Below are 13,816 nucleotides of genomic sequence, written 5' to 3'. Positions count from 1 at the left end.
AAGGAGGGATAAATCCTACCTCACAAAGATTTTCATAAAACCACATGGAGATACAAGGCTACTGACTCTGTTTGAATTAGAAAAAAAAAGCCAGAATAATAATCACTTGTTTTTCATTCTATAGACCATAACTTGCTTTCTTACCCTTCAGAAATACTTACATCTATATTTTATTATTTTATTTTATTTTTTATTTATATTTTATTCTATATATATAGTTTATTCTATATATTTATAGATGTATAAAGAAAATGAAAAAAGTTTTTAAAATTCCTATCATTTATTTATTTATTTTTATTTACTTATGATAGGCACACAGTGAGAGAGAGAGAGAGAGAGAGGCAGAGACACAGGCAGAGGGAGAAGCAGGCTCCATGCACCGGGAGCCTGACGTGGGATTCGATCCCGGGTCTCCAGGATCGCGCCCTGGGCCAAAGGCAGGCGCTAAACCGCTGCGCCACCCAGGGATCCCAAATTCCTATCATTTAAAAAGAAATTGAAGAATAATAGGCGTGTGTGTGTGTGTGTGTGTGTGTGTAGAGAAAGAACTAACTCTAATTACTGTAGAAAGGAAAGAGAGAAAGCAAGCAAGAAAGGAAGGAAGGGGGGGAAGCTTTGTTCCAAGCCTCACATAGTTCTATAAACCCCCCAGAAAGTTATCATCAAAATTGTAGATGCTTAAAGACGAATCTCAGCAGGTAAAAAGATTCTAAGTATATGAGAGTTAGTTTCACTTTACATTGAACAGAAGGAAATCATAAAAAGGAAGTTGGCCATTTGGGATGTAGAGTGGAACATAATTAAATTTAGTCTTATTGGGACCTTGTTTGCATGTCACAAACTGGCCCTCATTTGAACCCATCCAGAGAAAGGCATCTTCATAGCACATGATGTGCAGAAGCAAAGAGAGACCACATCTTCTCTGGGCAAAATTATTTTTCCTGTTGTTTCTATTTAATCAGCACTGGAGAAAAGGCTACAGCACCTGTTCCTTGAATTGAGGCCACTGGAGTGGGAATAGCAGAAAAAGAGGAGGCCGGGACACTGGCCAAAGGACAGGCAAGTGTGAGGAGCAGGGGCAGGGAGGGGCCCTAGGGAGTGGATGCTGTATCCTCCAGAGGCCCTGGGCTACTCTGGCTGGGGGCATGCGGAGGACCAGGCAGGGTCTTCAGGAGCTCACAGGATGATGGCAGCTGTTGTCTTCTCCTTGGATGGGGAAGGAGGCACTGAATTCTCCCCCAGTAGCTTTTTCTCTGACCCTTCCTCATCCTGAAAAAAAAAAAAAAAACAGGGAAAATCAATAATTTCTGGAGAAAAGATGGGGCCTAGTTAGCTTCCTGGGACTTGAAATCAGGTACAGGAAAAAAGGTAAGGAAGGAAAAGGTACTGAGGAGGGGTTGCTACCCAGAGACATGGGACAGGAAAGAGTAGAGAAGGACCTGAAAAGGCAGAGGGCAGAAGCTAACCTGAACACGATGCCGGCACACACTCTCCAGCCAAGAAGGAACCGAGCTGAGTACCAGAAAGAAGCTGAGCAAAGCTCCTGGTCCCAGCATTCCTCCCTGTTCCCAGAGCTTCACCAAACAGACCCAGCCTTTCCCCTGTGCCTCCCCAACAGCTCACCAGAGGCCGGGAGCTCTGGCCACGCGAACTTCTAAGAGCCATGCTCAGGGAAGTCAAGGATACGATGACCTGCAGGACACAGATAGCCAGTAGCAGAGCACGGATTCCCAGTAACAAATTCTGGAGATAAAGGAAGGAAAAAGACACAGTCAGGAGCCTACTTCTCTGATTCTTCTCTTATCACCACCTTATCACCCCAGCCACGTATCGAACTGTCCAACTACTTCCCACCGAAGCAGAGTGCATTTTCCAACGATGGGGTAGCCCTAGCTTCCACCCCATTTGCGTGTCTGCAGCGTGATCTTAAAACACCCCGTGAAGAGATGGGTCGATTTCTTCATCCCTAGAATCTGGAACAGCCTGTAACTGTTTTGGACAACAAAATATAGTGGAGGCGACACTGTGCCAGTTACAGGGGTAGCCTTTCACTGGCCTGGCAGCTTCCATTTCCTACCTCCTGAAATATTCACAGTGGAATACTTCCCGTTGGAACCTAGATGTCATGCCATGAGAAGCCCAAGCCACATCGACGAGCCATCGTAGGCTCTCTGGTTGATAGCCTTAGCTGAGCTCCCAGCCATGTGAGCGCCATCTTGGAGATCCAACCCATTCGAGCTCTCAGATGACTTCACCCCTGACTGACATGTGACTGCAACTGCATGAGAAAACCCAGGTGAAGACTGCCTATCTGAGCCCACCCAGCCCACCGAACATGAGAAGTGATGATAAATTAGTCTTTAGCCACAATATGTTGGGTGTTGTGTTATGCAACAATAGGTAACTAGGACAATGGTACACCAGAAAAGATAGAAGGACACTCCATGATATTCTCTCTTGAATGTCTGCTCTTCGCTCCTCCAACCCTTTGACCCAGGGAATTCCTATGCCATGAACATCTGAGAAATGTCTCCAGCTTAAGCTAAAAACCTCCTGAACCACAGACCCAGGAGGACGGTCACACTCAAAGAGTCTACATCTCTGCCCTCCAGTGCCCCAGGTCCTTGAGAACAGACAGATGTGACAGGTTTCTGGAAGACTGGACTTTGTTCTCACCATCAGCATTTGCATGTAGATTCTACACCTATTCTCATTCCACTGTGACCAGCCACTCCTTCGCCACGTCTCTGTGTACCCAGTGGTCGTGTTCGTGACGTTAGATTCTGGGTAAACACACGCAGAGTCGATGTAAACGAAGCCATCAGTTTGCCAGGTTAAGCTATTCACACAGAGGACAAAAGCAGCCACGGCCATGGCAATACCAGCCAGCGTGAGCAGACCTGATGTGCAGCCCTAGAAGGAGAAATGCGGGACGCAAACCCTCCTTATTGAGAGCAGAGTTATGAGGTCCCGGCCCCAAACCTGTCTCCTCTTCCTCATTTCCCAGCCCAGGAAACCCTCCCCACCCCTCCCAGGATACAAGGAACCAAAGCAAAGAAGACAGAAAAATCGAGCAGAAAAACAGACATAGGAGGGGACAGAGGACACACAAGACTTACTGAGAGTTTGCCCCCATGCTTCTCATGGACAATGACCCCAGCTCCTGCTACAACAGCCTGCAGAGAGAAGACGCCAGAAAACTCAGCCTCCAGTTTACTCTCCTGAAGTGACCTCCCCACCACACCCCCTTCCCAAGACAGCTGATTCAAAGCAGGATCCAAGGGACTGGTAAAGAAACCAGTCATATGGACAGGACTCCATCACAGCTGCCCCACCTGCCCAACCTGGCCAAGAGCAACAAGATTGGCTTGCCCCTTAAGGCATGGCAAAGGGCATTCAGATCCGGGTCTTTGGCTTCTTCCCCAAATCCCTGACCCAGATCCAAAGGAACTTTCTCCTTGCCCATAACCACTTGCCTGCCACGGAGCTTAGAGCCCCTTCCTTACTTACCACAGACCCTGCCCAGAAGGCACAGCCCGAGGCACGCAGCTCCATCCAGGGCCCCAAGTAGAGCAACACTCCAAGAGCACAGCTCACAGCCCCCAACAATATCTGGGTCATCTGCAAGACAGGGTAAAAAGCCAACTCCCTTCCTGCAAGCCCATGAGTGCCAGGAGAGGCCACTCAGCTCCTACCTAGCTGACTTTCCTCTCCTTTTCCTGTCTTGACCTCTCTGCAGATTCTGGAAGGTTCTGCCCCCTTCAAATCCAGGAAGCAGCATGTCCTGGCTCTCCCCCATCCCTCTGACATGTCAGGCTTTTCGTCATTACTTTTTCCTCAATACCACACTGTTCTCCCACCTGATGATCCCACTTTTTTCCGCCTCATTCCCCCTTAGGAATCCCATCATCCTGTCCAGAATAGGCCAAAAGGATCCCCTTCAAGAAAGGCGTGTGTTAGCTGACAGCCCTCAGTGGTCAGCAGCTTCAGGGTCCCTCACCTCTCAAGCTACAGGCACACTCTTTGGAGATGGCCACCCAGCCATTGGTGAAGCAAGGTGGTGGGTACAAGGGCCACTTCCACTGAATGTGGCTCACCAACAAAGAGGCAGTACTTGCTCCCAAGCTCCCCACTGGACTGCAGAGACCTCGTTGGGCCTGCATTACGATCTGGCAGCTCCCTTTACCCAATCTTGCTCCTTCCTTTTTCATTTCATAGGTGTTACACTCCAATAAACCTTTTGCACATTTAACTGACTCAGCGTCTGGCCTCTGGAGAACCCCACCATCACTGCCTCTTGGCCATCACCACCTGCACAGCCCTCCAGCATTTCAGATTTGTCACACCCGGGCTCCACACCTCACCCCCCAGAGTCTGCCTCTCCTGCCTTCCAGGGCCTCAGGCTCCTGGTCACCAACACGCCAACTTCAGCATGTTCTTGGATTCCTCTCTTCCCTTGTACCCCAAGTCCACTCACTCCCAAGTCTTGGAGATGCCATCCACAGATGACGGAGATGCCTCTCTTTCCTTGTCATTTTTGCTGGGCCCGCCCAGGTAGACACAGACCCTTCGCCCTTCTTCCCTGGACACTTCCTGGTTGGGAGGCAGCCTAGAGCCCGGGTTCCTGCCCGGAAGCCACTCGCAGCCTCCCCATTACTAAAGCTGATTCAGGACAACTTCTCATCCTGTCAGTCAAGGCTCTCCACAGTTGGGCCCCAGGCTGCATTTCCAGTCTGATCTGCCATGAGTCCTACTCCCTTTACTCTGACAAAACTTGCCCAGTGCTTTCTGACTTCTTCACCCTTGCTTTTGCTGTTCCTTTGACCGGGACATCCTTTTTTCCATCCTTCACCTCTATCTGTCTATACGTAGTCTTCCTCCATGCAAGGTTTGGCTCAGATGCCAACTCCTGAAGGTTGATCCCCGATGATGTCACCCACTCTACCTTTCATTCTAGACATGCGTGTAATGGTCTGGTCCCTTCTGATAGATGCTGAGCACCTTTAGGGTATGGCCTAGGGACTCTCTCTCTAGTTTTCCCCAAAGTGCCTACCAGGATGCCTCACATCTGTAAGCCCTCAGTCCATACGGGCTCCATTAAACTCAGCTAACAGCCACCTGTCCCCCACCTCCGGCTGGGACCACACCCACTATATCAAAGAAGCCCATCATTCTTTTCCACCTAAATGTATGGGGAACCTGCCAAAACTTTGTTTCCCAAAAAAAGATGGCATACAAACAGGAAGTTCTCATGAAGAGTCAACCCACTTTTTCCCCATCCTGTTCAAGGAGAGCTACCATCCTCAGCAGCACCTGGTCCGCTTACCCCCAGTGCCAGCTGCCCATAGCTCATCTTGGTCTTGGAAGGGCCAGCGTCCTGAGGGTGAGAAAAGAACTCCTTCAGGGAAGCCCCAGCTTTTAACAGTTGTGCCAAAGCCGATTCCTGGTGGATGTGGATGTTGATGTGGGTGGGCTGGGACAGTGTAGAGGCCACATCGACTCCATTCACGGTCACCGTGTTTTGGGTCATCCTGCCTGCTGGGAAGAAGATATACAAAAGTGAGGTCTGGGAATCAGCTAAGGGAAAAAAGAATATGTTGCATTAGTAAAGGGAGAGAAAACAGTCCCTTATCAAGATCCAAAGGATCTTCCCAGGACAGGTGGCAGTGTCACAGTGGTCTTAATCTGGGAAGCAAACCCAAATCACCTCTAGAGTTTTTCACCACTTATATTCTTGGGCTTATCCCCAGAATGGTCTGACACTGACACAGTATGTCTGGGTCTTGGGTTGGGCAAGAAAAGGAATCTGAATTAGTTCAGGGACTTAGTATATATATTTATACGTAGTACTTTCATATGGTTAAGAAAATTCAAAAGATACAAAAGGATATACCTTTAAAACTTTCCATCTTTCTCTCCCAGCCATCTAGTTGCCTTCTAGTTGGGAACAAATATTGCCATTTTTAAATATATCCTACGATGACACTTTTTGCATAGAAAAGCATATAAAAATATTTTTTGCATATAAAAAGCATTTTAAAAAGCATATAAAAAATCCCCCTCTTCCCACAAATGGCAGGATTCTGCATACACTGTGTACAATGATTTGTTCACCCAACTGTGTTTTGAAGATAATTGTACATCAATCCATAAAATGCTTTCTTACTCATTTGTCTGGCTTCTCAGTGTTCCATTGTCTGAATGCTTCACAATTGTTTTCAGCAGGCTCCTATTTTTTTTTTAAGATTTTATTTGGCAGAGACAGAGGAGAGAGAAAGCAAGAGAGCACAAGCAGGGGGAGGGGCAGAGAGAGAGGGAGAAGCAGGCTCCCCACTGAGCAGGGAGCCTGACCCAGGGCTCCATCCTGGGACCCCGAGATCATGACCTGAGCCAAAGGCAGACACTTACATGACTGAGCCACCCAGGCACCCCTCAGTGGGCTCCTATTGATAGACATGGATTTCCTCTTGCAAACAGTGGGAAATGGCAGGTCAATGGGAATAGGCATGTATCCTTTCAATAGATAGGCCTTGGGCAAGGCTACCCCATGCCATAAGTAGGAGCAAGTTCGAAGAATGTCCACTACCCCTCTCCGTGACCAGCAGGAGGTTTCAGCAAATTTTTTAATTGTTTTCAAATATGTATCAGGAAAATTATATCCCATTATAGATTTTAACCAGTTTTATGCAGCAAAATGCCCCCCTTTCGGTGGATATCTCAGTGAGATTTGACAAATTCGTGCATTTGTACAACTCCAACTACAATCAAGGTAGAGAACATACTACATCACACAAAGTTCCCTAATGTTCTCTCCCCAGTAAAACCCTCGGCCCCTGGCCCAAGGCAGCCACTACTCTGCTTTCTGTGACTATTTCAGTATAGTTTCAATCCATAGTTCTCTTATTATGAATAATATTGGTCATCTTTTCATATGTTTGATACATTTTCCCCCTTCTTTTGTGAGCTCTCTGTTCATATCTAATGTCCTTCTTGTTTTACTGTTTTACTTTGTATAAGATCTTGGGTATTCGAAAAACTAATCATGTGACGTGATTTCCAAATATTTCTTTACAATTTGTGATTTATTTTTTTATTAACCACAGTTTCCATCTTTATTCTGACTTCTGGGTTTTATATAATACTTAAAAAAAAAAAAAGACTGTCCCACATCAAGATTATCAAGATTATAAAATAATTCTTCCCTGTTTTCTTCTAAGTGGTGGTAGGCTTTCAGTTTTCACATTTAAATGTTGATCCATCTGGGATTTATCTTGCAAGTTGGAAGGTTCAGATCCAAGTTGTTGTGGGGTTTCTTTCCCCAGATGGTTTACTTCTGAAGGGTATGTTCTGTTTGAGGAATATATTATCTTTCTCCTACTGAATTAAAATGTTCTCCTGAGCAAAAACGAAATTCTTATAGGAATTCAGATCTATTCTAGTCTTTATATTCTGCCCATTGGTGTGTCCAACACATCAGGCACCATTGCTACAATGATAAGTGTGAAGTTTAATATTTAATTGAGCTAAAAAAATAATAATTGAGCTATTTTGTGACCCCTTCATGTTATTTTTTTCTTTCATGGACTTTTGCTAGGTTACTTCTCCATATGCACTTTGAGATCAACTTGCCCTGCTCCAAAAGCAATCCTCCATAGTAGTTCCAATGGGCATCCTACTTCAGCGGCACTGATGGGAATCTCAACAGTATTAATAATTATTCTAACATTAGCAATGGTGGCAATCCTAAAGTCCTCCCTTGAATTCTATGTGCCATCCAAAGCAGTGTCATTCTTGTGCCTACCTGGTCTCCTTGGGGACAGGAGTTTAACAATTCTGCCAACACGCAAGTAGGTTCAGAGACACACACAAGGAAGTCCAGCCTGGATTCCAGCAAGATCTTCCCTCGGGTCCCAGGAGCCAGCAGAGGTGGCTGGGGCAGCCCTGAATGTGCCTTGGGATCCAGCTCCCTCTGAGCCCCCTGAGTACCACCACTTCCCCCATCACGCTCCAATGCCAGCTCAGCCAAGCTCCGGGCTCTTCTCCTGGTCCATCCCAGTCCCATGAGGACTCTCCTCCCACTCTACCCTTGCCCTGGTGTGAGGCTCTGCCCCGCTGCCCTGGCTACTCTCTCTGCCTCACTCCTCCCAGCGCTCCTGGAGCTGGGGAGAGAGGATGGGGACCTGTGCTACATCCTGGCCCCTCCAGTTCCGGCATTGCTCTGAAGGACCTCTCACCACCAAAACGCCTGAGCTTTAGCCACCTTACCAGAAACAAAGGAGGGGTGAGGCCTGGTGAAGCTGCTGCAGCCAGACCCATGTCCTTTTCTTTCCCCAGGTCACACCCTGTCTAGAGCATCCTTATCCACCCCCAGCAAGTTCTATGGGAACTGGGAATGGGGAGAGAGCAGTATCCTGTGAGATAGAATGGGGACTTTGGACTGGCCTTGGGGACTCCTCAAGAGAGCAAGGTCATATTTCCCTCCGGGTAAGGGGCCACAGGCCGGTGGGAGCCCTGCTCACCTGCTGTCCTCTGGGAGCCTCAGCAGAGCAGGGCTGGGAGGATCCACCTATAGCTGAGGACCAGCCAGCAGTTGAGAAAGAGAAGAGTGGAAGGAAGGGGTGGAGGGAGGAGGGTCTGACCTTCAGCTTTGCAACTTCCCAGAAGACAGCTGGGACAAAGGGGCCCCTCTAGGGGAATTCCATCTCAAGTAGATAACCGGGCTGCTGAGACGGGCAGAGTGCATACATGTGAGTGTGTGTGCTCACGCGCATGTACACACACACACACACTGCTGACTCACAACACACATGGGGCACACACTCACAGCACCTGAACACTTGTGTTCAAAAAGCACCTGCCCCGGTGGCCGAAGGGGAGAGGACAGCTTCTCGGGGTTCCCCAGGGCTCCTCAGCATCCAGGGCTCTGGGGCCGCCCCCTCACACCCACACCCTGCAGGCCAGAGCCCAGGGAGGGACTGACAGCTGGAAACCCCCCAGGCAGGGGCCCCTCCGCCAGGCTGTCTTCCAGAGAGGCTAATGATCAAGTTCGGCCCCTCCTCCACCCTGCCCTTCTGGTGCTCTATCAGCTTCCTCCTCCATCCTCCTGGTTCCTGGCTCCAGCTCCAGCCCAGCCCAGCCCAGCCAGCAATCCCTGCTGGCACACTCAGCCCCCGGTGGCCCTTAGAAGAGCAGGTGAGGCCGGGGGACAGCCCTTTCCCAGGACCCTGCCCCACTGGACTCCCCACCCAACCCGTCACAGGCCTCTAAAGCCCAGCCCAGAGCTTACTGGGGATGGAGGGAGGAAGAGGACCAACCACCAGTTGCCAATGGACTCCAAGAAGGTGGCAGGAGCAGAGGCCAGCCATGTCCCTGTTTGACACCAAGTCAATCTGGCCTTGACCTTCGCTTTCACCTCAACTTCTTTCTTCATTGTTGGGGGGGGGTGCTCGGCTTGAATAGTCCAGCTGGAACTGTGTGACTGCTGGTGGAGAGGGAGGTACTTAGGGGCTGAAGGTACTTAGGGGTCGTCAGACCTGTCTGCAGAGCATCTGCAGCAACAGGAGCCAGGACTGGGGTTCTGACCTGTCACCCGCGGGCTCAGAGTAGGACTTTTGGTGGCACAGGCAGGCTGGCAGAAGAGGGTGGAGAGGCGAGGCCCTCGGGGCACTGCTGGGTCCAGATCTTGACGCTGTGGGAAGATGGAGGGAGAAGCAGATCTGGGGTGAAGAAGGGGGTTCCAGCAGGTTCGACGGCTGCCACAGCACCAGCAGAGTCAGGCTGTCCTGACACGACACCTGGAGAAAGGACCGGGGATGCTGCTTTGTGACCATGGACCTCCACCAGCCCCAAAGGCCAAGGAAATCCTTGAAAACATTCTTCTAGTTTTTCCTCCCTGACACTCCCTTCCTCTCTCGCAGACAGAGGTCCGCAGGTATGGAGACAGTGGACAGTGGTGAGGTGGCCCCTGGGGCACCCCAGCCCATGCACATTAACGTGCACATCCACCAGGAGTCCGCTCTGGCCAAGCTCCTGACCAGTGGGTGCTCCCTGCTGCGGTCCCACTTCCCTGGGGCCACCTTCCAGACCTGGAGCAGGAGTCGGCTGCTCTTGGCCTCCTGGGTGAGTAGCAGCCCAGAGGATCTCCCAGCCTCCCCATATCAGGAAAAGAAGACCCTCTTTGTGCTGTGCACACCCTTGGCCAGACTCTCTGAACTGGATGCCCGGCAGTTTTGCTCCATTTCTGACTGTTGACTCCCTTACTGGCCTTTGCAATAAAAGCTTTGGGCTAGAAGGGTGCAGGGGAGCCATGGTCATTTAAAGCCGTCGTTGCCGGAGCCTTGAGCCACCCTGTCCCCTCCACCAGATCCCGCTTGGGCTGGCTCCCTCTCCTCCTTTCTCCCTCCTCACATTCTCTTTCATGGGGTTCCACGTATTTATACCTGGAGGGGCAGGACCTGAAAGCTGCCTGAGTCTTGGTGGCAGAGGGTTGCTCCTGGGCCCAGGAATCTGAGAATTCAGTTTCTTAGATTTTTCTTCCTCCTCCAGGTGATACAGATCGTGCTGGGGGTGTCAAGTGGAGTTCTAGGAGGGTTCCTCTACATCTTCTACTGCTCCACCCTGTGTAGCTCAGGAGCTGCCATCTGGACAGGGGCTGTGGTGAGTGGGGTAGGAGGATGGTTGACAGGCCAAGAAGGGGCAGATTCACCTCCTGGCAGGGGTGACAGACCATCACCATCACCGTGGTACTGTAAAATGTCAGTTGTCAAAAAGCCCCAAGGTGGTGGAGGCTGATTCCCTGTTTCTAAAGATGAGAAAATAGCCAAAGGAAGTGGTGCTCTGTCAAAGCTGCCTGGCCCCTGCGGTGGTTTCCCACCAGCCTGGCGGCCTCCTCACCACATTCAGCAGCAAATATCAACCAAAGACCTAGGACCCAGCTCATTTCCAGACACTTGCACTGAGATGGGGAGACAGAACATGGTCATTTTCCATTATCTTCTGCTGGTCCTGCACGCAGTGGGAATCCAGTGGGTGCCACCAAATGACAGTGGTGAATATCCACTGGTGGGGGTGTGCAGTCTGCAATAGGGGCTTGGGGGCAGCTCGTGGTAGTACTGAGGGCCCTTTGGCCTGCCCACATTCACAGAATATTTATTGAGAGAAGGGCCAAAAAATCATCCTCATCCACCCAATGGCAAAACACTCAGATTAGCTACAGCATCGCCAAACAGGATTGGAATCCATCTGTCCACCGGGATATACCACACTTCCTGTTCTGTCAGCCCAGGTGGTGGGACTGCCACCGCTGGGACAGCTGCCCCAACGAGAGGCCACCCACAGACCCATCCTGCGCTGAGAGCTTCTCCAACAGCCTAGGACTTCCACTCCCCCATCTGGAATTTCCACAAAGCACCATTGCTTTAAAAGGAAGATTTTGGAGAAGGGAAGAAGGGCTCTTTGATGTCACTAGAACAGAGGGTCCTGTCCCCTGGGAAGTTTGACCCAGGCCTGACTACAGACAACAAAGCTTAGCTCAAACCTCAGATCCACCTGGAATGTTCCAAGGAAGGACCAGCCGATGACTGGTTCTGTCCATTGGAGCTACAGAGGGGAAGAGAGGCAGCAGCTGGAGGGCTTGTGTCTCCTGTGCTAACTCTGCTCCTGCTTCCATCTCTCCCCAGGCTTCGCTGGCTGGAGCTGTCGCCTTCATTCACCAGAAACGGGGTGGCATCTGCTGGGTGAGTCTGGGGAAGGACACAGGTGGACACCGGGCCCAGAAGCTGGAGGCCACCCCAACCAGAGCCTGCCCATCTCTCCCCAGCCGGGTCCTGAAGAGACTGAGTCTCCAAGGTCTCCCTCTGCCTCCTTGCCTCACCAGGCCTTGCTGAGGATCCTGCTCGCCCTGGCAGCTTTCTCCACAGCCACCGCTGCCATCGTCATCGGAGCCAGTAATTTCTATAGGCACCGCTTTTATTTGAGAGACTTCATCTGTGATGTCTCCTCGAAGGCCTGGTCCTGGGCCCCCCTGAGCCCTAGCACTCCAAGCCCAGAAGAAGCCACAAGGCTGCACCTGTGTCTCTCCTATCTGAGCATGCTGGAGGTAGGGGGGCCAGAGGAAGGGGCGCAGCGGGCGCTGGGCAAGGAGGGCTGTGTCACCTGTTCCCCACCCAGCTTGACTGTCACCACAGATGTGTCACTGAACAGACTAGAAACAGTCCCTGTAGTTGAGGGTGTTACAGACTAGTGGGAAACCCAAACACTGAAATAATCACAAATGAACCAGCGTTGCAAGTGTGCAAAGCGCTGCAGAGGCTCGATCCCCTCCAGCCTTGGGGCTGCTGGGGCACTACACATCGTAACCTGAGCCCCTCACTGTTCGGGTGAGGACGGGGAGGGAGGCCAGATGAGAGGGGTTTCTGGCTACTCTCTGCTCACTAGACTCGTTAACATCCCCCCCAAAACCAGGTAGGGCTCCTTCCTCAGCCTCTCTAGAAGCTACAGACGTGAGGAAGGGGGAGAGAGACTCTGTGTTGGAAATGAGAGTGAGCACAGAACACAGATGGCAACCATCACTCTGGTGCCCATGGCTTTGGTTCTCTGTTCCCAGGCCCTGTTCATAAGCTTTCAGGTCATGCTGTTGGGTATCTGGGTTCTGCTGCTCCTGGCATCTCTGGTTCCCCTGTGTCTGTTCTGCTGGAGTAGGTCCCGACATAAGGTGAGTCCCTAACATGTGTGTCTGTGTGTTCAGGGGGCAGGGGTGTCCAGAGGAGCAGAGATGGGTGGGGCATGGCTTGGGGCAGGAAAGGATCCTTACAGTGAGTCCTGCGCCTGTCTTTCTACCCTAACGGGGGCTTGGCCCAAAGAGCACCTATCCCTGACCGGGTGGCCCCCAAGAAGCCATGAAAGTCTATATCCACGGTGGGATGCTGGGGCTCTTGGCATCGAGTACCATGAGGCTAATGCTGGCTCTGGGTGGCTCCAGAACAAAGCTGCTCTAGAGGAAAAAATGTATGTCTCCTCTCTCCATGTTATGTTGCCCCTCTGCCTCCCTTAGAAAATAGACCAGAAGAAACTGCTGGAAGCAAATGGAATCTAGCCTTGCTTCTCCTAAGTGCTCATGCCTGGACTCTTTCTGGACTGCCTCTGGCTCCTGGGAGAAGGATCAGGCTGGGGAAAAGAGACTCTACGCTAGCTCCAGTTACCTTCCTCCACTGCCAACAGCCACAGCCATGGCCAGAGTCCCCTCCACCAATCATCACACCACTCTTGCCCATTTCTGGCTCACCTTTACCATTCCGCCTTGCCTCATGGCCCCTCATGAGCAATGAAGACAATAAACTGTCTTGTTTCTCCCAACTTCTTGCTTAGTTATTCCAGGGAATTCCTCTTGGCTAAACGAGGCAGAGGAAATGAGCCCAAGCAAACCTCTGATGCTCCTCCCTCTCCCAACCTCCTCTCTAGGTCTGGAGTCACTGGCAAAATGTAGGAAACCAGAGGTGACAGTGCCACACTGGGGTTTGTAACCAAGGGTTGGGGGGTGGGATCAAAGAGGGTGTCATTACCCTTCAGCCCAAAAGATCAGGAAAAGGAGCACTGTGTTTCAGCCAGTGACTACGAAAGCTGATGGAAATGGTGCTTGATTTGAGCTGTCGCCTCCCCAGAGAAATGCCGGCACCCTGAGATGACCTTTCAGAGAGGGATCCTAGGGAATGAACACCCAAACTACCCCACTCTGATCTCTTGCTAGCATTCCTTATTGACCAAATCTGACATCTTAGAACATGAGAGCTTAGATGTGACCAATATAAGAGTCTCCTTG

General features: G+C 50.8%; 2 protein-coding genes across 8 annotated transcripts; one reads left to right on the top strand and one right to left on the bottom strand.

The window, feature by feature from the left end:
- Nucleotides 1–261: 261 nt before the first annotated feature.
- Nucleotides 262–8,675, bottom strand: TMEM176B (transmembrane protein 176B). 3 transcript variants are annotated; one of them, XM_072777009.1, is made up of 7 exons: nt 8,520–8,675; nt 5,327–5,538; nt 3,511–3,621; nt 3,120–3,176; nt 2,677–2,913; nt 1,624–1,743; nt 262–1,269 (listed from the first exon to the last, which is right to left on the bottom strand). In XM_072777009.1, the coding sequence occupies exons 2-7, from the start codon at nt 5,528–5,530 to the stop codon at nt 1,177–1,179; spliced, it is 822 nt and encodes a 273-aa protein (XP_072633110.1). In that variant the 5' UTR covers nt 5,531–5,538; nt 8,520–8,675; the 3' UTR covers nt 262–1,176. The 3 variants fall into 3 exon arrangements, with proteins under 3 accessions (XP_072633110.1, XP_072633111.1, XP_072633109.1); XM_072777010.1 differs by having other exon boundaries at nt 5,327–5,535; nt 8,520–8,670; XM_072777008.1 differs by lacking the exon at nt 8,520–8,675 and adding an exon at nt 6,167–6,224.
- Nucleotides 8,676–9,048: 373 nt separating this feature from the next.
- On the top strand, nt 9,049–13,353 carry TMEM176A (transmembrane protein 176A). Of its 5 annotated transcripts, none has more exons than XM_072777006.1 (7): nt 9,049–9,192; nt 9,918–10,119; nt 10,546–10,656; nt 11,679–11,735; nt 11,876–12,097; nt 12,605–12,712; nt 13,052–13,353. In XM_072777006.1, exons 2-7 carry the CDS (start codon nt 9,934–9,936, stop codon nt 13,091–13,093), a joined length of 726 nt encoding a protein of 241 aa, XP_072633107.1. In that variant the 5' UTR covers nt 9,049–9,192; nt 9,918–9,933; the 3' UTR covers nt 13,094–13,353. The 5 variants fall into 5 exon arrangements, with proteins under 5 accessions (XP_072633107.1, XP_072633105.1, XP_072633108.1 ...); XM_072777004.1 differs by having other exon boundaries at nt 9,051–9,192; nt 11,819–12,097; XM_072777007.1 differs by having other exon boundaries at nt 9,183–9,496.
- Nucleotides 13,354–13,816: the final 463 nt, after the last annotated feature.

Source organism: Canis lupus, chromosome 15 (genome assembly GCF_048164855.1).
Source record: "Canis lupus baileyi chromosome 15, mCanLup2.hap1, whole genome shotgun sequence".
Lineage (NCBI taxonomy): Eukaryota > Metazoa > Chordata > Mammalia > Carnivora > Canidae > Canis > Canis lupus.
Note: the sequence above shows the minus strand (reverse complement) of the source record. Positions and strands in the feature narration are given on the sequence as shown.